This window comes from Drosophila teissieri, chromosome 3L, assembly GCF_016746235.2.
Source record: "Drosophila teissieri strain GT53w chromosome 3L, Prin_Dtei_1.1, whole genome shotgun sequence".
NCBI classification, from domain to species: domain Eukaryota; kingdom Metazoa; phylum Arthropoda; class Insecta; order Diptera; family Drosophilidae; genus Drosophila; species Drosophila teissieri.
In genome coordinates this window covers 12,357,131-12,382,634 of record NC_053031.1, presented here as the reverse complement: position 1 = coordinate 12,382,634, position 25,504 = coordinate 12,357,131, and the positions used below count along the sequence as shown (strand labels likewise).

The following is a 25,504-nucleotide window of genomic DNA, read 5'->3' as shown; positions in this document are numbered from 1 at the left end:
TATTTGAGTTTTTTGTCAACTCTTTAAATTTCGGTTTAGCACATTTTAAATTCACAGTTTTTTAAACTTTAGACAGCGAGAAGAAAGGATCAGAACTGCACGCCACATTTTGTTAAAATTACAGATTTTTGTTATTAAATATATAATCAGAGGAGGGGACATCCCCACTGCATTTGTTTTAATTCAAGAATTTGTAATTTAAGCCAAATGTACGGCGGTTTTCAGAGGAATCACAACTCATGCTGCTGTCAAAAAATGCATCCTTGCAATTCTGAAAGAAATAAAGCCATGCTGGGAAAAGGATATAAGTTGGGTGGATCAGTTGGAACGGCTTTACAAGAGGGTATCCGGAAGTCTGGGCAAGAAGCCCCAAGAACCCCAAAGATTGGTGTCACTTTTCCATGTAAATTTAGCAAGCCAAAAGGCCAAGAAGCTCAGTGCAAAGATAACTCTACCCGAAATCTATTAACTGGTAAATAACTATTGAAGATGTTAAGTCTTAATTTTAATACTTAAGATTTCAAAGGAAAACCCTTATTAACTAAAGTTGGATCCATAAGTAAATCCTTGGCAAGGCAAGGAATCCAAACTCAGAAGTCAAATCCAAATTTTGAACAGGATCAAAAAGCTCTCGTTAAGATCAAACCCAAACGTAGAAGAGGTAAAAAGACACCTAAGAGGTCAACAGCTGGAAATATTGAACAACCCTTTGATGACGATGGTATATGGTGAGTAGGGTTTTTGTGGCTTAACCTTTGTTTAAACACGAATCGTAAATAGGTTTGAATGCAATGTGCCCTTTCGAGTAAATATTCCCTTTCCTATTAGCATGAAGAATCTATTTGGTTCCCAGCTATTTCCAGGCAATAGCAACTATCAGATCCTTAAAGCCCTTGTCCCAGAAGGAAGGTTACAGAAGGATAGTAAGCTAGAGCGGCCTTTAAACTTCTCAATGCGTCCAGCTCTTCCACCTGCAGATTTGGAATCTATCAATTCATCCAGCAAAGCAATAACATTCCCAAAGAAAAAGGGACTTAGACGTGGAAGAAAAACATTTCCCTGCGAAACATCTACGCAAACAATCGAAGAAGAATGCGATCCTGTTTTGTGCTGTCTTGAACAAATCAGAAATCAACTGGCCAGCAAAACTCCTGAAAGTCAAGAAAAAAACGTATCACGCTGTTTTGCCGAGAAATCTACAAATGTAGGGAGTATTCAGAACGAAAGAAATGAAGCTGGTGTGGAAACATTAAACCAGTCATCTCCAAATGAAGCCATTGATCCAGGAAAAGATGATGATAAAAGTGAGAATTTAAAGCCCTCTGATCCCCAAAAAGCAACATCATTGGGAAGTTTCAAGAAAAGTTCACCAAGGAATTCTTCAAACGTATTACCGCAGCCTAAATCAAAGACCAACAATATGGAAAAGAAAAGTACGTCATCCAAAACTCAGTCAAAATCTAACATGAAATCTTATGAAGCTCTAAAAGAGTCAAAAAAAAAAGAGGAAACTAATTTAAATCCTGAGGAGGGGGACTTGAAGAAACCAAAGGATGAAGAAACGGTTTTCGTAAATGTCCCTAAACCTATTCTAAAACCATATATTTGTATGTGCAGGCTTCCAAGGGTTATTCCAAAATTTACAAGAGTTATGATGCCCAGATCAGTGTGCCAGCCTCATTTTATGAATGGATGTCGAATGCCGAGATGGCAAAGTCAACATCGTTGCCAGTGTATCCACACACAAGGAAACCAAAACCTAATACCTTCTAAAACTGCATCTATGAAGGATAAACAAGTGCAATTGCAAAAAAAGAGCAACCATAGTAATTCAATGTCTTGTTTAAGTCATTGTGAAAACGCAATATTAACGGGCCAACGGTCTATTATGAAACGAGAATCTGGACAGCCCAATCAAAGATTCGCAGATAGAACCCAAAATAAGAACATTTGCTTTAGGGAATGCGTATCCACTTACAGCCAATCAACTGAAATCGAATTACCTGCAAATAAATGTCCCCAGTATCATTGTAATGAATCCTATGCTTCCAGCAGAACCGATACGGATTGTGACTATGTGGATAGATCCTCAAATAGCGACTTTAGATCCTCAAACAGCGTGAAAAGTAATAGTTCTGATAATACCTCTGTTGTGAGTGGATCAAATAGAAGCTATACTGTAACAAGTACTAATTTCAGTGAAAGGGAAAGTCATTTTGAAGGATTAAATAGTGAAAGCCCAAAGGATTCTTCTCCAGAAATGAACTTAAATATCAACAGCAACGAATCCCTTGCATCATCTAGAAAAACATCTCGTACGAGTTCACTTAGGAGTAATTCAAAAACAAATAAATCTTCCGAACAAAACGAAGTTAATCCATTCAAAAATAAAAGTCAAGAATTGCCACAAAATCAAACTGGAAATAAACGGAAACGGCGACTTAGGAAACGTATAAGTTCTGGGGGCGAAACTTTTCCAGAGGACTCCATAGATTGTGGTCATGATGAATTCTCTGAGGAGGCTGAAGCACACACTCCAAACACATCCAAAAACAGTTTTTCAAAAGCTTTGAAACAATGTCAAGAAACTTCAGACCATTTAATTTCTGAAAGAAACACCCGAAAAGCAAGTTTGCAGCAAAACAATGAACAAAAAGCTGACAGTTCAAAGGAATTAATCTGCAGTAGAAACTCGAATCAAAGAAATAACTTCGAGTCTTATCCAAAAACTTTAATTCAAAGTGGCAATAGAAATCGAGGAGTATCTTTCAAGCAGCGCTCACAATCAGCACCAGAATGCTGGATACTTCAGTTCCCCCAAAGGAAACCAGCAAATAGATCGGAAAAATCACACCTTTACTCACCGGAAAATTGCCGAGGAAGTCAGAGTTGTCCAGAAAACGTACTTGTACTCCAGGACGAAACTTGCGAAAGCGATTCAGATGACTACGAACTCGTCAGATGCAATGATTTCTCAACAGAAAATGAGACCTTAAATGCGAACTGTGGTCAATGCGAAACTCCGGACTACAGCATAAATGCAAGTATTATAAATCAGCTTAGGAAGGAGGAAAGCTCGATTAGTCCCACACAAAGCCAAAGAACCTTTATCCTTGTTGACAGTCAACAACCGAACGATCTTAACATTTCACAACAGGACCAGGAAAGGTATAACAAAATAATAATATAAATAAATAATATAGTTTTAAACCTCATTAATTCCAGGGAAAAACCACCAATGGTGCAAGTGCCTTTTCGAATGAGCGGCACGGAAGAATTGGGCATTTTCCAACCAAAACAATGGTGAGTTTACTTCACTTCTGACAATTATGATCCTTTATATTAATCAAAACATATTTCAGGAGAGAGATGGGTCTAAAATTCACAATGCCTAATGGCAACCAATTCCAAATGGCTCCTGCAAATACAAATCACGTTGCACTACCAACCAATAGACCCAAAAGGACCAAGAATGCAAATTCAAATTCTTCTGTTGGTCAGATGGACAGTGTATACGTTCCAGATTCTTCTCCACCTACAAGGACGAATACCGAAGAGCCATCCATTGAAAGGAGAAATAGGAATCTGCAGAATATAAATCAAACAGGCAATTCAGATTCTTTGAGCAGCGCTTATCCTTCTTCACGACGTAATATATCCTCAGAAAATAGGTCTAAAGCCCCAAGAAAGACATCTTACGTAGAACTCAGAGGTATTCAAAAGAATGATTCAAACAATTCGAATAGCGAAAGATTTATTTCGGTTAGCAACCAACATTCTGAGCAACTAAATGTGTATAACGAAAATCAATTCCGACAAGATGAATCCGGAAATCGCTATAGGCAATCAGATTACAGAAGTGACCAAAGTCAACTATATAATCATCAGTTTGAAACAGGGATACATAACTCAGAAGCTGGAGCTTCTGGCTATTCTGAAATCCCATCAATACCTACTGTCTTAACTTGGACAGATCCAGCTCCGAATTCCCAATTAGTAGCTTTCCACAATTCAAATGCCACCGAGAGATCGACTGACGTGGAAACACTGCAAACGGTGACTCTGATGCAACCACGAAAACTTCGAAGTTGCGAAAGTGCTGGAATCAGAAACCAGGCTAATAGCAATGAGAACACCGTTCTCATTGAGACTAGAACTCCCTGCAACAGAGAGAATCTTCTCCAGACCTGTGGACGACCGCCCTGCAACTCTTGTCCTCACCATTACACGGGTCTTCCTCCAAGTCACCATCAAGGATTTATCAAGCCTCCGGATCATATGCTACAGCCGCAGATCTCTGTGAGTGCACCACAAAATGTCCCTCCTTTCGATGAAGAATTCCTTATAGATCCACGAGATCAGTGGATGACCAATAAATCACCAGCTTCCGCACCAACCATGCAGCAATCTTATCTAATGAAGGAACCATATCAGCCCAAACCTAGATCCCTCCATCACTTTCAGGAATCGGTACATCATCCACAAAGTTCCTTTCAGCCCAGAAACCCTGGCCACTATCCACAACTGAAAGAGAACATTAGAATGCTTCCAGATGGATTCTATGATCGCACCGTAAACAAGTATAACATAGCACGAATGGATTCCAACTTTCAGCCACCGGAATTTCCACTAGAGTCGCAATTTCTTCACCCCACTTTTAGACAGCAAGTTTGTCCATATGGCAATCAATGTCATCCGCCACAGATGATGGCATCCGTTCCAGATCCTAACCGGCGTTATATTCCACCACAGAACCAATACCCAGCTGAGATGCAAAATCAACTCTCGATGTTCTGGACACAGGAAAATTTAAATTCGGATTACTATGATCAGTCGGAATATCAAATTTAATCTCAATAGTTATAAAAAAATACATTAAATTATTTTTTAAAAATATCAAAATTGTTCTTGAAAAGGTTTTTGTTTTCGAAGATAATATAGTATAGTATCAGATATATGAGAAAGATATGTTAGCAGAGTTATATATTGTATCAAAACAATCATTTCTTATCAATGGCTTAATTAAACATTTTTGAAAAATAAGTGGAGCTTTAAAAACTCTCGTTTAAAACTCAAATGAAACTGCTTGAAGATACTATTAACTAAGCTGAAGTCCTATTAAAAACATTCCACATTTGTATATTTTTGTTCGTATTTAATGATATATTGCCTTTATTATAATTGAAAAAAGTTCAAATTGCTTTAAATTCTTTTCGCGCTCAGAATAGTGATGCAAAAAGTTGACAACTATCGGCACTAAAAAAACATCGATAGGAAAAAGCCCGCCTATCGGTACACCGCCCAGCTCTATAAACTTTTATCGATAAAGGAAAACAACATTTGTTTATATGACTAATTTACTCTTACACTCATTGTTTCATACACGCACACGACCTCAAGCCGAATGAATACGAGTGCGGCCAATACGAAAACAATGGCCAACATTGTTGATAAGATAAGATAACTCCCGTTTCCAATGTCTTTGCTGTCTTTGCTCTAATGCACACATATCGCGCTGCGAATGATTCCAATTTGTTCAGCAAGTACGCCAAGAATTGTCAGTAAACAATGGCAACCCACGCCGAGAAGGAATTCTACCACCTGGTACGTAAGCCCAAGGAATTCCAACCGCCAAGAATATCCACGGCAGACTATAGGCACGGGTGTTGCCAAATCATGTGCATAGTGTAAATAACTAAATGTTTATGCACACAACTACTACAGGCGCGCCGCTCAAATTTGCATAAACATTTCGCTTAAGAAGTCAGCCTTGAACCAGATTATATGGAACAGCTTTAAATATCATCCACTTTTCACACGCTTTGCAACACCACAGAGACTACACAACATGCTAATCCCAAGTTTCTCCGCTTCGAATGACCCAGAAAATTAGAAACTGCAATGAATGATATGTGGACTACATACACTTTTATCAATTGTTCAATCTGCAAACAAAGGCCTTTCAAATTTTGTGATTACCGACCCGAATTCAGCACGATAAGAAGTCAAAACTTGTATTTAGATTAACTTCGGTAATGATTAATTCATATCAAACACAATGTTTGTGCTTGGAATCGAAATGTTTTGTTGACTTTCAAAGGCCAAGCTAAATAGTCTATCACTGAGTCACACCCTTTAAAACGAATTCCACTAAAAGTTAGTATAGATATCGTCCTCCAAAATCCGTCCATATCTTATAAGCTGAGTCAGTCATTTCTTCGAAATTGTAAAAACCAAACATGGCTCTAGATAATTCATATCAGAAAACATTAAGTTGAAAAGCTTTTCAAACTGCAATGTATACATTCCATTTCAGAACGTCAGCGTATCCAAAGCTTTAAATGGCCTGGAAGCGCCACTCAAGACCAAACATGCCCGCTCCATTATTATTATGATACACAAGGCCAAGGAGGCCAAAACCTTCTGGATGATCATTTCCCGGCAGCCTTTGATGCAGAACAGATTTACCGCCTGGAAGTTTTCGCATCTGCTGCACAAGGTTCTACGGGAGGGTCATGAAAGTGCCATCAGGCACTCGCAGAGCCACAAGAAGATGATCCTGGAAGTGGGGAAAATGTGGGGCCTACTGCAGGATGACATTGGATGCTGTATCCAGGCGTACAGTAAGCTTCTGGCCACAAAACTAAATTTCCACGACAAAAATCGAATGTTTCCCGGCACTCTGAACATTTCGTTCACCGAACTCTTCATTGCAGTGGATCGGGACTTAAATTATTGGTAAGTAAGGGTCTGCAAATTATAACTTTCAAACTACTAAGACAAAGCGTTTGATTCCAGTTTTCAACTGTGCGTGGAAATTTTCGACTACCTGGAGGATATAATTGCTCTGCAGCTAACGATATTTTCATCTATGGAAAAGTACAGAATGTCGTCGATGACACCGCAGGGACAATGTAGATTAGCGCCAATAGTTTGCCTTATCCAGGATTCCAATGCGTTGTACGATTTAAGTGTTCGGTTGATGTTTAAACTACATGATGGTGTACCATACGACGTTGTTTCCGGACACAGAGATCGGTTTCACGGTCTGTTTTTAAAGTTGAAGAGTTTTTACAACAACGTGCGACCGCTTCAGTATTTCAAGGACTTAATAACAATCCCAGAATTGCCCGACTCAAGTCCGAACTTCAAGTCCCAAAACGATTTCACCAGTTATGTACCGCCAGTGGTCCATGTTCCACAGGAGCCCGATCCGGTTGTTGAAGACCTTGTGGATACCAACAATCACGAACTGGAAGCCTTTAGTCAAGCCCAACAGCAGTTAACCATGTTGGAGGGCATAATCAGCGAGAAAGAGGCTAGCATTGAGGAGCTGTCATTTAAATTGGACGCCATGCAAAAAAATTTCGATGAACTGCGACAGAGCTACAGACACGACGTTCAGGAGCTGCAACAGAACAATACTGTGCTATCAAATGATCTGGTCTTGGCGAGAGAAATGTGTGCCACCTTCCGGATGCAAAACGACGATCTTGAGATGCAACTGAATCAGAATCCTATTCTTTTACGTAATTAAATGCATATTAAACGTATTGAAGTCATATCAAAATATGTTATATTTCAGAAAAAGCAATGGAGGAAGAAGAAAAGCATAAGTTATCATCGGAAAAATTTAATAAACTCAAAACCCTATACACAAAAATTCGGGATGAGCACATTCAGCTGCTGAGAGAGGTATGCCAAAACTATATTTTTCGATTTCCTATACTAATAACCACTTATTTACATTAATATTAGCAAAGTGATTGCAACAAGTCTTTAAATAAAGAGAAACAAGTAAACTCACAGCTATTGTTGGAAACTAAAGAGCTTACCAATGAAATTTCCAAAATTAAAGTAAACGTGGAGGAAAAAGAGAAAGCTAATTTAACTCTGCAAAAGCAAATAGAAGAGCACAAGGAGAAAATGACACAACTTGAAGCAGTCAGGAACGAAATAAAGGAAAAATTCGATGATGTTGTTAAACAAAAGGAGATTCAGGCACTAGATATTAATTCCACTTCCGAAAACCTAAGGTTAAATTGCCTAAAAGTCGAGGAACTCAATGGAAACCTCAACGACACCCTGGAAAAGCTGGCGAACGCCGAAAGCCAAATAAATGAAAAAACCGAGGAAATCGAGAAAATGTTGAAAACTTTTGAAGCGGAAAAGGCATTGCTCTTAACGAAGATTGAACAACAAAATGTTGAAAGTAAAAGCAGCAGTGAGGCTCAGAACGCTCAATTGCAACAAACAATTAATAACTTGGAGCAAAAGGATAAAGAATTCAATGAAGTAAAGCTTCAGCTGTCTACCGCAGAAAGCCAAGTTAGTTCAAAGACAATAGAAATTGAAAACAATTTGAAAGCGTTTGAGGCGGAAAAGGCATTGCTATTAACTAAAATAGAGCAGTTACGTGTAGAGCATAAAAACAACAGTGATGCACAAAGTGCTCAATTGCAGCAAACTTTAAACAACTTGGAGCAAAAGGAGAGTGCATTGCAGGTAAAATAAAAAGAAATTTAAACAAGAACAATATCGTAACCACTATTTTTTCTTTAGCAAACCCAGGAAATTGTCAATCAACTTAAGCAGGAAAATACTTCAGCGGGTCAGCGCAACGAGGATTTGCAAAGCAAACTCTCGATTGCTGAGGAAAAACTTACGCAAGCAGCACAGCAAATTGATTCGGTGACAAGTTCGTACCAAATCTGTAGTACTGATTTAAGTGAACTCAGAAAATTGGTGATAAAAACCGTAAAGGAAATATGCAACTCCAAGTTAAGCGGTTCGGAACAACAGCCTTTGGATGCGGTGCCAAGCATAATACACGAAATGGAAATCATTTTGAATAAGTTCAATAACGCATCTGCTGTAAGCTATGTCGCTTCAACAGAAGGAATGCAAGATGTTATGTATTTGGGTTACATATTCATTAAACTATACGACCAATGTGATGTTATCTACAAAACAACCACTGCAATTGAGACAGGTCAGGGTAAGTTGATAACGCTGAAGACTACCACAGACAGAAAACTAATTTTGTATTACTTTTATTTTTAGAGATTTTCACCAAAACCAATCTGATATGTACAGATGTCTGTCAATTGTTTCAATACCTATTAATTAATGAAACAAAGGAATACGAAAAACAGAAAATCGTAACTGATATACAAACAAAGCTGAGAGATATTGGAAAGTTAATTGAGAAAATAAAGGCCTCCTTTGAACAAAAGATTGATTTGGATAAGCTTCTCGAAATCGAGCTTCGCGAAATGGATGCTGCTATTGATGATGCAGCCTCCAAAATTACAGATTTACTTGCAAAGGCTCGAGAGAAGGACAACCAAACAAATCTAGAGGTGAACGGAAAAATTGTGGATGCGTGTACCACCTTGATGGAATGTGTCAAAGCTCTAATCCAAAAATCTCGTCTTCTGCAACACGAAATTGTGGCTTCCCAAAAAGGTAGCTATATATTATGGTATTTGAAGAAGTTTACTGATCAGTTTTTACTATTTCAGGAAATGCAAGTGCTAATGAGTTTTATAGGCGGAATAGTCAGTGGTCAGATGGCTTGATATCCGCCTCGAAAAGTGTGGCAAAGGCAGCCAACTATCTGGTGGAAGCCGCAAACAAGGCTATTGAAAGTGAATCTGGTAAAAACTTTGAGCTCATTGTGGCTGCCCAGGAAATTGCTGCCTGCACGACGCAAATGGTTATTGCGAGCAAAGTCAAGGCTGAACGTAATAGTCAAAAGTTATCCGACTTAACGAAAGCCTCCCGAAGCGTAACGCAGGCAACAGGAACTCTTGTGGCCACCGTCAAGGATTGCAACTCGCAACTGGAGCAGCAAAGTGAAATAGAGCTGGCAAAGCTTACGCCATCACAGATAAAAACGATGGAAATGGAAATCCATGTTAAAGTACTCGAAACCGAACAAGCTCTCCAAATGCAACGACTAAAACTCTCAGCGTTTCGTAAGGAGCATTACAAGAACGCCGATTATTAAATACCATATTTATTAATGTTACTAACTTTACAAACATTCTTTTTTGTATTAATGCCCGTCATGACAAATAATATCTAATAATATGCACACAATATTTACACTACGGTCATTTTATCCTACAATGAATGAACGTAATACTATATGTTTAAAGTATTCCGTTTTGATCACTTTTTGATCCTTGATTTATATTACACCATAGAATATTCATTATTTCGTAAATGTTTATTTTACTTACTACTTGAAAATAAAATAGCACTAATTGCCAAAGAAAATAAAATGTAACATTTGTTGTCAAAAGGTTTTTGTTTATTATCACGAACCGGCTTATTGCATTTTATAAAACGGCATGTTCACGTTCATCAAAGACACTCTTAGCGTAGTTTATCTAAAAAAAATAACAAGTATGTGATAATCATTTCAAAATTTATAAAATTAAATAAATTATACGATAAACGAAATTTTAGAGCTTAGATCAAAATAAATAATTAAATAAAGATTTTTACTTACGCATCTTGATGCTGCCTCGGCACATTCCTCAGAACGACACCGAATCCTCGGCCTGGTAATTTTTGGAAGATTGGTGGATATCTCGATGTAGTGACTCGCTGACGCCCTGCTACTCGTAGATGGCGTTGTGCCGGCATTAGTAACCAGTGGATGGCACGAAAGGATCTCACTAACGTGGCATTCAAGCACAATGGTTGGGTTGCTGTCGCTTAGTGAAAATATTCGTACGTATTCGGTAGAAACTAGTAAGCGCAATCTAGCCTGCTTGTCGCTCCACAGATTGGGTTCGTATGAAATGATCTTTTCCGAAAAGTTTTTTTGATTGATAAGGTACAGATACTGTTGTCCCTTGCTTTGGCGATTGGAATACAATGGCAAAAGACCGCCAGGAGCACCAGTCACACATCTGGGAAGTCTTTTCCTTTCTGGAGCATTTCTGTGACTATCTCGGCTTGTTTCTCGAACCGCACTTGCAGTTTCCGAAGCCAGATCCAATACTCCAATGATTGGTTTGGTGACAGTGCCCACTAAGCCCTTTCCCAGTCCACTGAGGAAGCCAGGAACGCCATCGGCCTGGGCACCATCGTAAGTGTGTCGGACAATACTCGTCACTCCGCCCAACAATCCAAATCCCAGTCCCTTCAGACCCGCTGCAAGGTGACCTCCGGATGTATTGGACTGCAGTTCCAGAATGCGTTGCCTCGTCTCATTGTCGTGATCATTCAGCACAACCTTTCCCAGGCTATCGGACAGCGTTTCTGTTAGCTTCGCCGTCGAATTCGATATGCCATGCGTAACATTTTTCACCAAACTCTTGACAGAGCCCTCAAAAATCAGTCCAGATACACCTTCAGAAAGATCGTTGGCAAATCCCAATGGATTTCCAAGAAAATCGACACTGCCCAGTATTGCAGCCGCATGCCATTTGACTTGGTTGACGTAGTGTTTCTTCATTTCCTTCAGATAAACGTCCATTGTCTGAAAGTGCAATCTATCCGAATACCTGTCCAGCTCAATCAAGGCATCTTCGAATTTTATAAGAGTGAGTCCAAGTGCCTTTTTGGTTTCATGCAATTCCACCGGCAACTTTGAAGACGTGAATGCTGAAACACGAACCTTTAAAGAGATATTTGAGTTTTATAAGACCTTTAATATTCCATCTTACAAAATTACCTGTGTGGGGCCAATACATAAACTTTCAAAATAGTATCTCTTCATATCCTGCAGAATAGGTTTATCATCTGTGTTCTCAAATTGGTATTGTACACTTAAGTTCTGGCGGTTGATCTTGCCATAACCCAGGAATGAAGCCACTTTAAGTATCAGTTTCTCCTCCAGACTCGCAGTTGAGGGCTTCAAATCCAGGGTTAAGTACTTGAAAATGATTGCGTTCTTATTGGGGGAAGGTAACATTTTCAGTTTGAGAACCACAGCATTTTGAATTGCATCGTATTCATTCGAAGTTTGCGTGTGCAACGCAATTGGACTTGCTGCATCCAGCAATTGATTATCGATTTGTATATAGGCAATGTTCAGATCTAAGGAATTTTCCAAAGCACTCTGCACTATATCGCAGTTTATTTTATCGAGGCTGATAAACATAATTTCTTCACAAGGCTTACGAGCTATGATGGATATACCGATTCCCTTAACGAGCTCCACATTGATCTACAACGTTATAAACCTTAGATTTTTATACTTTAGAAATTTTAATAGTTTTACTCACCAGATACTCATGCACAAATGATACTTTTCCGTTATCCGTAATTTGCCTATTATTCAGAGACGCATGCATCCATAGTAAGTCGGGTGTTAAGAATACTGAATTTTGTTTAATTTTAATATCACATATTTCGATCGTGGATATGGGTCCATCCATTCTCGTTGAAAGCTCCAGCTGACCCGATCCAGGCCTTAGTTTCTGTGCCACAATGTGTTGCCCGATCGGTATTTGCTTACTGGAGCTTGATTTATTTTCCGTTCGGCCCACAACTGCATCGTAGTTCGGCTTCAGACCGCTCTCCCCAAAACGAGACTAAAAAGTAAACAATGTTGCGTACAAATACCCTTTCAATAAACTGAAGCAAATCCTTACCTGAACACACATGTTGGCGTGGCACATTAATCGGCCATTCTCAAATCTCCATGTCTGCGTTGTAACTCGTTGCTTGTTGGGTGTTCGGACCACCAAGTTGGTGAACTCCATGGGATTCGGTGCCTTCTCCAAATCCAGTACAAGTCGCACTGCATTCGCATCATTCGTTTGAATCGGTGGAGTGGATCCTTCATGCTCCAATTGGCCATTCGAGTTCATCAGCCACAATTGCGAGCGATCGCCCGAGTTTTTCTCAACTATCACAACCTTCTTACCACGTACGCCCAACACCAATTGCCTGTGCGTGTTTTCCTCCTCATTCGATCGCTCAAAAGTTCCTTGAAATGCGATGTAAATGAAGTTGGTGTACGTTAATGTATGCTTAGTGTTGTTTTTGTTGTTGATCGGGAACTCTATCATGTTTCCTCCAGGTGCCTCCATAAGCAAAATCTGTTCACCCAATGGATCATCCATGACATAGGATAAGGAGGATTGCGGCCTAACTGGCGTAATCCAAACGGGCTTCGATCGCAGCTGTGAGAAATTGATGACAACTTCCGAACAATTATCAATTCGAATCGGTGGTGGTAAGGTTCGTGCGTCGGTGAATAAAAGTATGAAAGTAGCATCCTTTGAGATGATTTCCAATCGAAGGAAAAACATTTCTCCCCACTCATTTCGCACATTGATGTACAAGCTTTGCACATCCCTAATGGGAATTCCCTTTGACCAACAGCAGCACTCGATCTCCGGAATTCGTACGCAAATAATCTGCTCCTGATCCCAGTTGGGCCAATGGAAAGCGAAGTTGCAATCGATAGGTGCTGATATAATCTTACGCGGATCCGGACGGTCCTGGAATAATATTATACATGACATTAGCTTGATTTTCGTGGTAATTTTACAACTCACATAGTTAGCAATGTCGCAGAGTTGCATAAACTCCAGCTTAAAGCCACTGCGATTGTGCAGATGGAATCTGGGAGACAGCGTCACAAAGGTGGTACAAGCATAGAGTCCTCTGCCCCTCCTGACGCTGATACCAATCGCATAGCTTCCCCTTGTGTTTTCTGCACGCAAATCCCTGTCGGCTAAATCCTTGTGCGTACTAAAACTTTTGCACCACTGAATAATAAATTAATAATACAGAGTTAAATGAAAATAATATTAAGCTAGATTTAGGCATACCAAATTGTTGGAGCCATAAGCATTTCCCAATCGCAGCACCAGTGCCGGAGATCCTTCCTGGTCCGAAAATGAGAACATTAGAGGTGCCACTTGCCGCGCAGTTTCGTGCTCCTCGAATTGCCCAGCTGCTGTATGATTGGTTCCTTCTTGTTTATAAATGAGGGGAAGTCCTGTTTTGTTGATTATCCAAACAGGAGCACTGATATAAAGTTCCATTCCCTTGCCTTGCACCGATTGTATGGAGACGCGCAAGTGCAGCTCCCTCTTTTTAATGTCAAACAATTTCAATTTCGGTTCTATAACGCCCTTGTGGTTCACGGGTATCTTAAGTTGGCCAGAAAGCTGAAAGTTGTCCAGTGTGATGCTCAGGTTCAGGGACTGGTAAATATTGACGTTGTAGATGTTAACACTTTCCGATGAGTTTATTCTGCCGGTGGCATGCTCATGGATCTTGAACATCAGGTCACAGCAGAGCATATTGTTTATCTTTAGTGGTGGCAGAAGCGTAATCTTGTGACCCGGTAGATTCTGTTCCTTAAGGTGAGATATTTCCCTGCTTATGTTCACCAAAGTGTACACTACACTCTTGTTATTATCGTAGCCAAACAGAAGCTGCCGAGTGTCCTCCTTTGCGCAGGCTTTCCACAAGATTTCCTCATTGCTAAAACCAGTGTCATCATAGGCGTCGCTCTCACTCGTATTATGTGCCACATATAATGAGGCATCGATAAACTTGAGCGGCACAGATAGTTCGTCATTGGGTTTTATAACACTTATTGAACTCAGTCCATCGCTGTGAGTGCCCTTCAAGGACATTTTCAGGAATACATTCCGATCCATTTTGTTTATCACGCCCAACGATGACTTCACTTTGATGAGCTTCTGGGCAGATCCAATCAAGGATATATCGAAAACTATCCGGCTTTTCGTTAAAAACTGCGAGTCCAATTTTGTGGTTCGGAAAAACATGCCCACTTTGTCCACCGATATGGGTCCGATCAATGTCCAGCCGTGGATTTGTACGAAAATCTGGTGTAGATTCAATTGGTGAGAGTGCACGTGTCTGAGTTTACTTTTCTGGCTGAAATCAAATGTTTTGGTTTCGTTGGGCTGCACGGAGTACCAGTTCTTAATCAATTCAAACTGCTGTAAGTCGGAGCACGTCAAATCGCCAAGTGGGGCGTAAATCGGTTTAAATAGAAGTGGTGTTCCGCTGAGGTTTTGAAGGGCGAAGGGAATAAATGGCGAACGTTGTCTAAAGTTCTTAGCTGCATTGTCATTGAAATCGTTTGTCCAGTTGTTCCGAACCATGTGAAACAGTTCGATAAATGTGGATGTCACATTCAACTTAAGCATCTGCTTGCTGGAAACGCCAATCTCAAATCGCTTTTTGTTATCCAGGTGACCCTTGGTGTACTTCCATTTCAAATTGGACTCCCACGTCTCTGCCACTGGCTCCCATCCACTCAGACGACGATTATAATAGTTCACGGACACTTCTGTGTCGATATTACCCAAGCTATAGTGTCGAATATTTGTCTCCTTGGGATTGGGATCCTGGGTTTGGAAAGTAAAGTTGAGCAGGAACTTCGAGAGCGAAACCTCTAGCAGTGGCACATCTGCGTCCATGCAATCATCAATTATGAACACCGATATGAGACTGGCGTCCACCACAGCGGTTTTCATTTCCAGAGCGGGATTTCGGTGGGTGTTCTGTTTTTGCTGGGACAGCCAAATGGCAGCGTCGTTGATCCTCCAATTATTTACCTGCATGGCGTACAGGCAGTCGGAAAGCTCGAAGCCCATCGCCACGAGCGGGGCCACCTTCTCCAGATCCGAATCAGCCTTGGATATAACGTTCTTCGATCGCGATGTTTGTGTGGGCAGCAGTTGCGCCATTCTCGAAAACAATTTAACATCCACATAAGAAAGTCGAATATTTAGATGTTTTTGAATTAGTATGTGCAAGCAATTACTCCGCAGTTCTATAATCAACGTGAAGGGATCGATTATGGACAAAGCACTTTCCTCTTCGGCGTCCAGGGTGCAGGAAAATATTTCCAAGTGGTTAATGTCCAAGGATAGAGGCACAATATTGCTATTCGGCTTATAACAAATGACAGTTGTACTTTTCAAAATGATTGCATTCGAGTCCAGGCGACTGCATTCCTCTGCGAATATAATCTCCGAATCTGTAATATTTACCACGTATTCTGTGGAAATGCTAGTGTCGGTCGGAGGCTTTTGAGTTATCTGATTTGCCACATTATTTACTACTGGTGCCGGTGAGTCTTCTTGCAAATATGATTTTAACTGATCCAGAAAACTGAAGAGAGCAAACACTCTCATGTTATTGAGCATTATTGTGTACTTGGAGAAGTTGGCTTTTTTCCTGCAATGGATTTCGACCTGCACGGAATTCTCGACACGCACCTCTTTTTTGGACGGCTCTAATATGTTTTTGAACACATTTCCGTTGCTCTTGTCGCTTTCATTCCTTTCGTCAACAATCAGAATGTTGCTCGATATTAGATCTATATCCTGTGAACCGTCGCTGAACAAGTCGATTTCCAGAGTGGATTTCAAAAAGTGGATACATGCCAAAGGTTCTAGAGCAGAACTTTGTGAAGTATTCAAAGCCAGGAGCAGTGACACGTCTTCCAGTAAAATTCGAATCGAAATTAGAATGGACACTATTTTAGACACTTCAGTTTTTGGTAAAAGGTTAATGGTAGAGAGACGTTCAATAGATGTGCAACTGTTATTGTGGTAGTTCATGTAAATATCATCGGTTTGTTCTCCAATATTGTTGTTCAAAAAACTTCGAATCAGTTTGTATTGCTGAATATTGATGATGCCGCTCAATTTGGAGAAGGTTCCTTGAACACTGATGTCTGGACAGACGCGATGAACATCTGCCGAAAGGTTTCTCTCCAACTGCAGGTGAAGGAAGCACGACTCATTAAAGAACGGCTGACCCAATCGTAGAAAGTTCATATCAGCGATAATAATTCGATTTTTCTCCTGATCAGCTTTAGCCTTCATTGAGCTTCTTTCTCCGGAGAATAGGTTTATATTGACCAGGTCGATGCGCATTACATCCAGGATTTCATCTTTGCTTTGCGGTGCACTCGTTTTGCTTATTATATTGTTGTCACTGGCAAAATGGAAACTATTTTTCAGAGAAAACTGTCCAAGGTATGCGATTATAACTTCATTTCTGTTATAGGACGATGGAAGCACTATAACTGGAGAGTCTGCTTGAATCACTAGCTTCATTTTCGATGGACGCATATTCTGTTCACCTCCATGTTTCTTCAGTTTTCTTATAACAGGCTAAAAGATTAAAAAATGAATTAAAAAGATAGAGACCACATAAAAGTATCTGGATATTACCGTTTGCAATTGCAGTAGATCTTTAACAAAAACATGTAGTTCAGTTGAAAAACGCTTTGTGTGTATATAATGTACTGCAGACATGTTAATTCTCAGGGTTGAGTCGGTGTCCAAAGTCTTTAATGCATCCAGATCGACGAGTTTTCTGACAGGACAAAGAAAGAAATAATTTATTTGGGAGGAATCAAGTGTTTCATTTAGCCTTACTTTTTATAAACAAAGTTCAAAGCTTCCGTGCCACTCGTACTAAACTTCTGTTTATAAATGTTTCCGTATTTGGTAAGATCATTAACAGACACGGATCCCAAGCAGCCTTCAACGATTTTGGAGAAGGGGTCCTGAAGAATCATGAATACAGCATTGGACACATTGACTCTGGATAAGAGGGACTCATTCCGAATCAATGTAAAGTTGAAGCTCCTTATAGACACCTTCAGCTTACTACAAAGTTTGTCAATATCTACAATAAATAATATTTGTTATAATTATAATCAATTTTTCCCATCAGCACTCACGTTTTTCAACGAGTTTCTTCTCCTCCGGGTACTTTTCATTGAAGTTTTCAACGGAAACAAGTCCAAAGAAGTCGAATATAGTATACCAACGCTCAACGCAAATGGCCAAATTCAAGCAATTAAATTGAATGGAACTTGTTTGCTCCAGTTTACCATTTTGAGCGGGTCTTCCGGTATGGGATTTGTAAATCACCAAAGTTTGACTTTCTTTTTTTCTGCCCAGCTCATTTTTGTTGCACGATGTATGCTTTTTGTCTCCGCCAAAGACTTTAACCTGCATGTGATTGTAGAAGCAGGAAGGAACGGAGCTGGATCGGTTTTTTAGTGAGTTACAATAGCTCGGTAGGTCAGGACACGAAGAGGATGTCATTTCATTTTTCTTAATCTTCTGTTCAAGATCCACAGAAGTCACCATATTTCTAAACGGTGATGTTAAATCCGACTTTAGATCCTCCATTAGCACCGACTTCAATACGACTTCCACATCCTTGTCAAATCCTTTCGAAACATGTTTTACATTAAAGTCTTTAAATGTTAAATTTATCAAATCATTGTGATATTCATTCTGCAGGTTAATTTGAAATACGGGAACTGAGAACTGAATAGTTGTGCTTATAATGGATTCGTCATCACTATTCGAAGTGGGTTCAATATCTCCGTTTTGGTCCAGATCTTCCGATTCATTTAAAACCTCATTTGAGAAATTAGTTGCGTACCGAATGGATTCCAAAAGTAACTCATATTGTTTCCGGTTAAGCGATACTTTTAGGGCCTCAACCATACTTCCTTTTATCTGTGATTTAAAGACATAAAAGTTGTTTAAAATTAGAAAATTTTAAATATTGTAATTATTACATACTGAGAATCTATTTAGTTGTTTGTCTTCATCATTGTCGTCACTGTATCCGGCATAAAGATGCAAGGTAATTGCTGTGTCATGCAATATGGGAATTGCGTCCTTATTTTTGGCAGGGTGAACATTGAAACTATACTCCCCTTCATCAATGTTCAAGGAGTATACGTATGTGTTTTTAATTTCAATTGTGTAGGACTCGTTAAAGTCATCCGAATCGCATTTGACTGCATTGGAGCAACTTATCTTTCCCAAATTGGCTATCAAAACATTTGTACTTGTGTTCGAAATGGGCAGAATGATTATGGGACTACTGATTATTATATCAAGCCTGGAATAAACAAATTATGGTTTGAATTGGTTGATTTTGAGCTTATTATTATTATTATTATTACCAATTGTCCTGGCGATTTCGCTGTGGGTAAACTGGTCCAATTTGCTCGACTGCCCTAACCTGTTGCACAAACTCCTTGGCCATATCTGTAGCTTTATTACCAATGGAGGTGGCGAATTCTCTGTAAATATTGAAAAGGCTTAAGATGTATTTTAAACGCATACATTTACTCACCGCAAGCTCCTCTTAAAATACGTTATGCACGCATTTACATCCCGCAAAAACCTGGGACAATGAGTATATGAAGCCGATGCCATTCGCATTTGGAAAGTGCAAGTAGTCTTGTCACTCCAGTGGCTTTGAAAACCTATTGCATCACTTTCGTCGCTCTTTTCCTCGTTGTAATTATTTGAGTATATTTCATTGGAAAGCTGACTAAGAACAGTTTGCTTATTTGTGTCGGAAGCTCTCAAAATTTGATCGCGGCCAACAGAAAGAATTCTTGGATGGCAAAACGCTTCAGAAGTAATGTCGATAACTTGTATTCCACCAAGGGATCCGAGAATTTTTAAGTCCGATTGAAACGATGCATTGATTTTAGCTTCCGTCAGCGTAACAGTTCCAACTTTTCGACCAACATTAAATTTGTCCCTCTTGATGGTGTACAAAAGCAGAATATTTAGTCGGAAGAAATCAAAGAATATCTCGTTATGATTCCTATGATCAACTTGGTCAACCACATCAACTGGTGCTTCAGTTGCTTCCTGTGGTGGTTCAGGACTTTCGCTTGGAAAGATATTTTGTGCTAGAAGGGTTCTTTTAGCGAAGTTTAGAATTTCAAGAATAGTGTCCTGATTGGCTGAAATAAATACGTTGGAAATAGTTATAGGTCTTGGGTTATAATATTGTGCATTACACCTACCAATTATGTCCAAGCTGTTGAATGTGATGTTTGTGGTGTGCTGTTGCATTGAATTGCTTTCGTTGGGTGGAACAATTTTGATGTCAACCGAGATGAGCGCTGTTGAGTCCTCATCGTCGCAGAATTCTGTGGATCTATCTCCTAGAAATGTTCATAATCAAATGTATTATTAGGAACTAGCTTAAAGCAAGGCTTTTAAATAGCAATCTGGGATTGCTAGTATGCAGTTAGCGCGCAATGGAAATGAAAAAGGGTTTCTCTTCTTACATAGTACATACCCATTTTAATATTTTGAACTGCTTTTGTAATCATGTGCGGACTAGTAGCCCTATCAAAAAAATTTGGCGATCCAGGCGAAGTTGGCGAAACAATTGCACTATGTTTTAGGCTGCCAGATAAACTATCCATTCTATAAAATGCATAAATAGTTCGAGACCATTAAAATTTAACAATTTGGCGTGCAAGGCACAGACAAGATGCATACAGACAAAAATATTTAAAGTCGGTATAATAAATAATATTAAATAACGAAATAAGAATTATCTTTGTTAAGCGAAGGGGCGAAAAGAAAAGCATTCTATCAAGCATTTGGCATGGATTCCAAATATGTACATACCCGACATGACGATGACTAGCCACCAAAAGTTCGAAATCGGGACCGAAAGACTGAATGGCATCTACTAAGAGTAATCCGTGAACCGACATGGAAATATTCGTCTCATGCGGTTCTTTTGTTAGTCCAGCTCGTGCGCCAATAATTTGGAGCTCAGCAATACTCCTTTCGGTCGATTGCATCTCGATCACCAGTTGGTCCATTACGAACTCTATGACGACTCGGCTTCTATCGTCTTCCGCAAGGTTTTTAATTCTTTCGCTTGCGTAAATCGTGTTGCCTCCTCGGTAAATGTTCTCCATTTCCTTTGAAGCCTTTATGATGGGTTTTATAATGTTGCAACAATTGTTTATGAGTTCCTCGTTCCCGTGAATTAATATGGTTGGGCAGGTGCCAAAGAGCATAAATGATGGATATTCCGGATCGACGGTGAAGATATTCCTTTGCTCGAGCGTTAGGTTAATATTAAACTTATCAATCAGATGAAAATTCGACGATGTTTTTAAGCAAGCTTGCCACCTTTCTTCGTATTTGCAAACCAGCACTTGAAGGTTTGTAAAGTTGATCAAGTATTTATCGTAAATCTTATTGTGCAAAACGTACTCCAATTGAACATTTTTGTTCAGAAAGCTCTCCGTTTGTGGATTTTCAAGCAGCGTGGGAGAGTCAGAACCACTTTTTTCCGATGCAGGCGGAGTCGAACATGGAGTCAAATAGGTTTCATCGTCATCGCTTGTGTTTTCCGTTGCAGCCGACTCTATCACAGGTATAACTCTCTTAACCTCCATTTTCCTCATTTCCAGTTTTCCGAAATCCAGCAAAACCATAAGCGAATTGCTAACTTTGTAGTTCTCCAGGAATATTATTCGAGGCGCGAAAATTTCAATTTCAAACATCCAAATTTTTCGATTTACCTGAAAAAAAACAAGAGTTAGCTAAGGATTTAAAAATTTAAAATGACTGGCTCACCTCATTTCCACTAAACATTTGATTCCAGTTCTTCATAAAGTCAGTTTTCTCCGTGGCTCTATTGCGCGGTGAGTATTTATAGGAATTTGAATCGGCCAGGAAATCTAAAAGCCACTGGATCGCATCCTCATTATAGATAAGATCCAAACCTTTTGATTTAATGTTCAGCTGAAAGCGTAAGTGATTACAATTTTCGTATTGTAATTGAAAAAGGGTATCCTCCTGGAGACCATTCTTTACTACTTGGTTTGGTGTAGCTGTATTCCCTGTTTGTGGCTTAATTAAATAATTGTGCATCGTATCACTACTGGTTTTGTCTATCAAGTATACTTCTTGCAGGGATATGCCCACAGTGTAAGAAGTTAACTGTGGGCTGAGTTGAAGGTAGGCGGAGAAGTTATTGAATTGCATTTCCATAGACTTATTTCTGCCATCATTTAATTTATCTTCGGTCTGAAGGATAACCAGTCCTTTGAGGAGCTTGATTGAAAAGTGTCCGAAGACAGCATCGCTTTTTAAATCAGAAGAGTTCTGAAGTGAGTTTTCCAACGCAACGAGAATATCATCTTCCAAATGTTTCAGGGATTCATCCTGTTCATTATTTGGGGTACTTGGACTGTTTGCATACCAACCCATCCAATTTGGAAACCAATGAAAGAGCATATTCTTTCCCTGCTCGTTCTGTGATTCAAAGGCAAAACCTTTCGTAAACACTTTCTCAAAGCATATCCTTCTCATTATGGTTAAATCCGAGATCTTTCTATCGCTCTCGATGTAGGCTTTAAACTCTTTATCTGCAGCGGATAGATTTTCGTTTGGATTTAATATAATTGATTTGTATAGCAGCATGTAACGAAGATTTTCCTTGAGCATTAACCACTTTTCCTCATTTTTCTTAAAGTCATATCCATGGCAAATGGTGGCGTATTTCCACCATGAGGTTGGATTACTTTCTACGGTGCAAGTGGGTCGCTTTAGCCTGTATTGTCGAACTTCCTTAACTTGACGGATTTCTGAGAGCTTATCTAACATTTGGAGTCGCTGGACCTGGAAATATTACAATAATTTATCAGAACATATAATAAGCATAATTAACTTAATGATAACAACAGCGTCATGAAAGTACAACTATGTTTATTGGTGTACACGTTGATTTTAGGGCTTGGTTGGTAAAAATATATGTACATAACCGTCATGAACTTTGGACCTCAGTAAATAACGTCTCATTCATGTTTTTGTGCGTTTAAGTTGGGTTTAGTTACCTTGGAGATGTCTATGACCACCTCGGGAACCAGGAGTTCACAGGAAACCCTGGGTTTGTCTTTGGTACGTATCACTTGCTGGCATTTATCGCGCTTCCACCTGGCCGTTGCACAAATGGGTTTGATGATGAAGTTGTGGGCTCTCAGCTCGCAGGTAGAGTGCATTTTTTCGAGGATCTCCTGGTTGGAGTACGACTGACATTTGATGTCCTCGTGCAACAGATCCCAGTAGACCGAGAGCTCTTTGAGCTCCACCAGCTTGTAGTTCATTTCGTTATTGGTCATTTTATAAGACCCATTGGTCCAATCACAGTCGCAGCTCTGGGCGGTCAGAGATCCGATCTTGATCCCCGTGCATATCTTGCTCTTGCCGGTGTCCACGATGTCCTCAAAGCGAAAGTGGACATCGGATATCTTGAGTTCAATGTTGTCAATGATGTTGGTGGCCATGTTGGTGCCGTACTTCAGCCAGTTGTTGTAGGACGAGAAGTAGTAGGACTCCATTTGCTTGCCCTTTTCGGACCGCCAGCCCGCTTCTGCTGTGTCCAGAACGGCCAGCTTGTACTCCAGATCCTGCACCTTCTCCTTCTCGTAGTCCCAGTTGTCCAGGTTCTTTGGACAGATAATGCAGAACAGGCCTTCGATGGAGATGCACCATGGCGAGGTCCTAAACTGGCGGACGGGAATCTCGAGTTTGATTTTGCGGATTGTGCCGGCGGTGACTTCGACCGGCAAATTGAACGAGCGGAGGGCATCTTTGCGTATGGGTATGTTCTCGAGCTCAACTTCGCCTGCAGGAGAAAATATTGTTTATGCGATGCGGAATAAAGATAAACAATTATATCACATTACCCGAAAGCAGGGCCACCGACAATTGGGCAGAATTCAAGTTCTCCAGATACTTTCCCAGATACGTATTCAGCACCCACGTTATCAGGTCTCGTAACATGCTTGTTTATTAACCACTGACGCTAATCCTATTAAATATTTGTTTTTAATTCATTCCCTAACACCAAAACTATAAACATATGATTGGGGACTATCTACACCGCATAAATATTGCCGAGTCACAAATGGAACCATTGGAATCGGAACAGGTTGTGGAAATGGATTGTGGTTGAATAAACAGGTGGTTTCATAGGTTTATTTATTTCATTAACAAATTTAATATAAATTAGTCTTATTTGCGTAGGGCGTGAGTGTTATTTATGTTTGAAATATGTATGTATGATGCTTTCTGATTGATAAGTATTGTATCGGGCTTGTGCGATAGTCTGGAAATTCCATCACTAATTATTGTCAAAAACAAAAAATTATATTGTGATTGCAACAGAGACTATTTCTAAAATGACCGATCCAAACGCACCCAGGGGAGCCTTAAGCTTGCAGGTAAGTAATTTTGATATACTTTTTTTTCTAAAAGTCCAATAAAATGTAACTATTCCTCAGAATGTACTGAAATATACGGTGCAGCACCACGATCCAAATCCAGATGCAGCCCCAAAGTCGGAAACAGACGATCCTGAGGTATGTAAACACAAAAAATTTAGAGTATTTAAAGAATATTTGGAAACATTTTTGTGTTAAGCTTCATCTTCCAAAGCACCTCAACTAGATATACTCCAAAAGTGTGTCCTACGTTGTGAGTCAATCGAATCATCTAGAACCTATTTGACCATGTGCTCCTCCGAATGAGGTTCAAATTAAAACTCAAATTTAATTGGAATATATGTGCTTTTATGGCACCTCGATTCTACAACGTATAAGAAACCTATTTTTGTACATATTAATATAATTATTGACTATAGTAACTTGGAACTATGTAAACTTACAAATCTTTTATCTTTCAGAGGGCTCAGTTTTTGGCCAATGCCCTAAATGCCATGACGGTGGATGCTGCGGCGGCTCTGAAAGCAGCTTTAGTGATCTTAAATAGCGAGGAGGCCAGCACGGACGACCAAATCGAAAGTTTGGATGTAATAAGGAGCCACATCGATGACATCGACAATGCCATAACGCTGGTGAAGCTCGGCGGAACCGCAACTCTACTTCGCTACATAACGCATTCAGATAACGAAGTTAGGGAATCGGCACTCAATACTGTCGCTGAAGTGTCGCAGAATAATGTGTTTTGCCAGAACGCCCTCATAAGTGACAAGATCCTCCCTGCACTTGCAAAGAATTTGAGCCATTCAAATCCGAGCACCGTGCGGTGCTCCTTGTATGCGATATCATCGCTGATAAGGAACTTTCAGCCTGGCTATGAAGAGTTCAAACGCATACAGGGTATCAGGTCCTTGATACCCTGTCTAAAATCCACAAACTTAAATGTCTACGTGAAGACAGCATTTCTTATTGCATCGTTAACTTCAATCGAGAAGTCTGTCAGAGGTACTTAGAAATAGCATTTATAAGCCAGCACATATAATCTGTAATTTTCCATTCGCAACAGATGATTTTGTTAAGGAAGACGTGTTTCCTGTGCTAGTGGAAAACCTTAAGCCCGTGGAAGACTTTGACATCAAGCAAGAAACTACTCTTTTTGCACTTTCGTCTCTTTCCCGGGAATCGGAGCTAAAACTCTCTACGGAGAAACGAGAGGAAATCCTGTCGAAGCTTGAACAAATTATTTCCAAAAACAAACAGTCGGAAACGTGTGAAGTAAGATTATTTTATATATCTATGGCTATGTATCAAATTTCATACCTACTTTATTTACAGGACATGGTTAATTATGCAAGAAATATTGTGGACAACTTAAGTGCACATTAACATTAAAAACAAATCGATTTTTCACGTACATAAATGATAGGTTAAATAAAAAGGGCTTTGACAGTA

At 39.7% G+C, this 25,504-nt stretch overlaps 4 protein-coding genes across 8 annotated transcripts; 3 read left to right on the top strand and 1 right to left on the bottom strand.

Moving 5' to 3' along the window:
* The first annotated feature begins 23 nt into the window (after window positions 1-23).
* LOC122617274 lies at window positions 24-4,874 on the top strand. Of its 4 annotated transcripts, none has more exons than XM_043793059.1 (5): window positions 24-472; window positions 518-728; window positions 829-3,168; window positions 3,226-3,303; window positions 3,363-4,874. In XM_043793059.1, exons 1-5 carry the CDS (start codon window positions 208-210, stop codon window positions 4,849-4,851), a joined length of 4,383 nt encoding a protein of 1,460 aa, XP_043648994.1. In that variant the 5' UTR covers window positions 24-207; the 3' UTR covers window positions 4,852-4,874. The 4 variants fall into 4 exon arrangements, with proteins under 4 accessions (XP_043648994.1, XP_043648992.1, XP_043648995.1 ...); XM_043793057.1 differs by having other exon boundaries at window positions 25-472; window positions 781-3,168; window positions 3,363-4,873; XM_043793060.1 differs by having other exon boundaries at window positions 26-472; window positions 527-728; window positions 3,363-4,873.
* A 448-nt stretch (window positions 4,875-5,322) lies between these two features.
* On the top strand, window positions 5,323-10,046 carry LOC122617557 (huntingtin-interacting protein 1). Its single transcript, XM_043793463.1, has 8 exons — window positions 5,323-5,604; window positions 6,317-6,738; window positions 6,799-7,529; window positions 7,586-7,695; window positions 7,759-8,505; window positions 8,563-8,998; window positions 9,064-9,468; window positions 9,525-10,046. The coding sequence occupies exons 1-8, from the start codon at window positions 5,569-5,571 to the stop codon at window positions 10,010-10,012; spliced, it is 3,375 nt and encodes a 1,124-aa protein (XP_043649398.1). The 5' UTR covers window positions 5,323-5,568; the 3' UTR covers window positions 10,013-10,046.
* Window positions 10,047-10,296: 250 nt separating this feature from the next.
* On the bottom strand, window positions 10,297-23,809 carry LOC122617556 (vacuolar protein sorting-associated protein 13D). Of its 2 annotated transcripts, XM_043793462.1 has the most exons (19): window positions 23,519-23,808; window positions 22,667-23,457; window positions 21,405-22,451; window positions 20,439-21,349; window positions 20,101-20,231; window positions 19,823-19,963; window positions 19,135-19,759; window positions 18,962-19,081; window positions 18,573-18,897; window positions 17,714-18,506; window positions 17,406-17,658; window positions 17,199-17,343; window positions 13,803-17,138; window positions 13,527-13,739; window positions 12,615-13,469; window positions 12,246-12,554; window positions 11,693-12,187; window positions 10,520-11,635; window positions 10,297-10,397 (listed from the first exon to the last, which is right to left on the bottom strand). In XM_043793462.1, exons 1-19 carry the CDS (start codon window positions 23,613-23,615, stop codon window positions 10,347-10,349), a joined length of 11,754 nt encoding a protein of 3,917 aa, XP_043649397.1. In that variant the 5' UTR covers window positions 23,616-23,808; the 3' UTR covers window positions 10,297-10,346. The 2 variants fall into 2 exon arrangements, with proteins under 2 accessions (XP_043649397.1, XP_043649396.1); XM_043793461.1 differs by having other exon boundaries at window positions 19,135-19,963; window positions 23,519-23,809.
* A 96-nt stretch (window positions 23,810-23,905) lies between these two features.
* LOC122617560 (hsp70 nucleotide exchange factor fes1) lies at window positions 23,906-25,504 on the top strand. Its single transcript, XM_043793466.1, has 5 exons — window positions 23,906-24,055; window positions 24,116-24,193; window positions 24,517-25,057; window positions 25,119-25,327; window positions 25,388-25,504. The coding sequence occupies exons 1-5, from the start codon at window positions 24,014-24,016 to the stop codon at window positions 25,436-25,438; spliced, it is 921 nt and encodes a 306-aa protein (XP_043649401.1). The 5' UTR covers window positions 23,906-24,013; the 3' UTR covers window positions 25,439-25,504.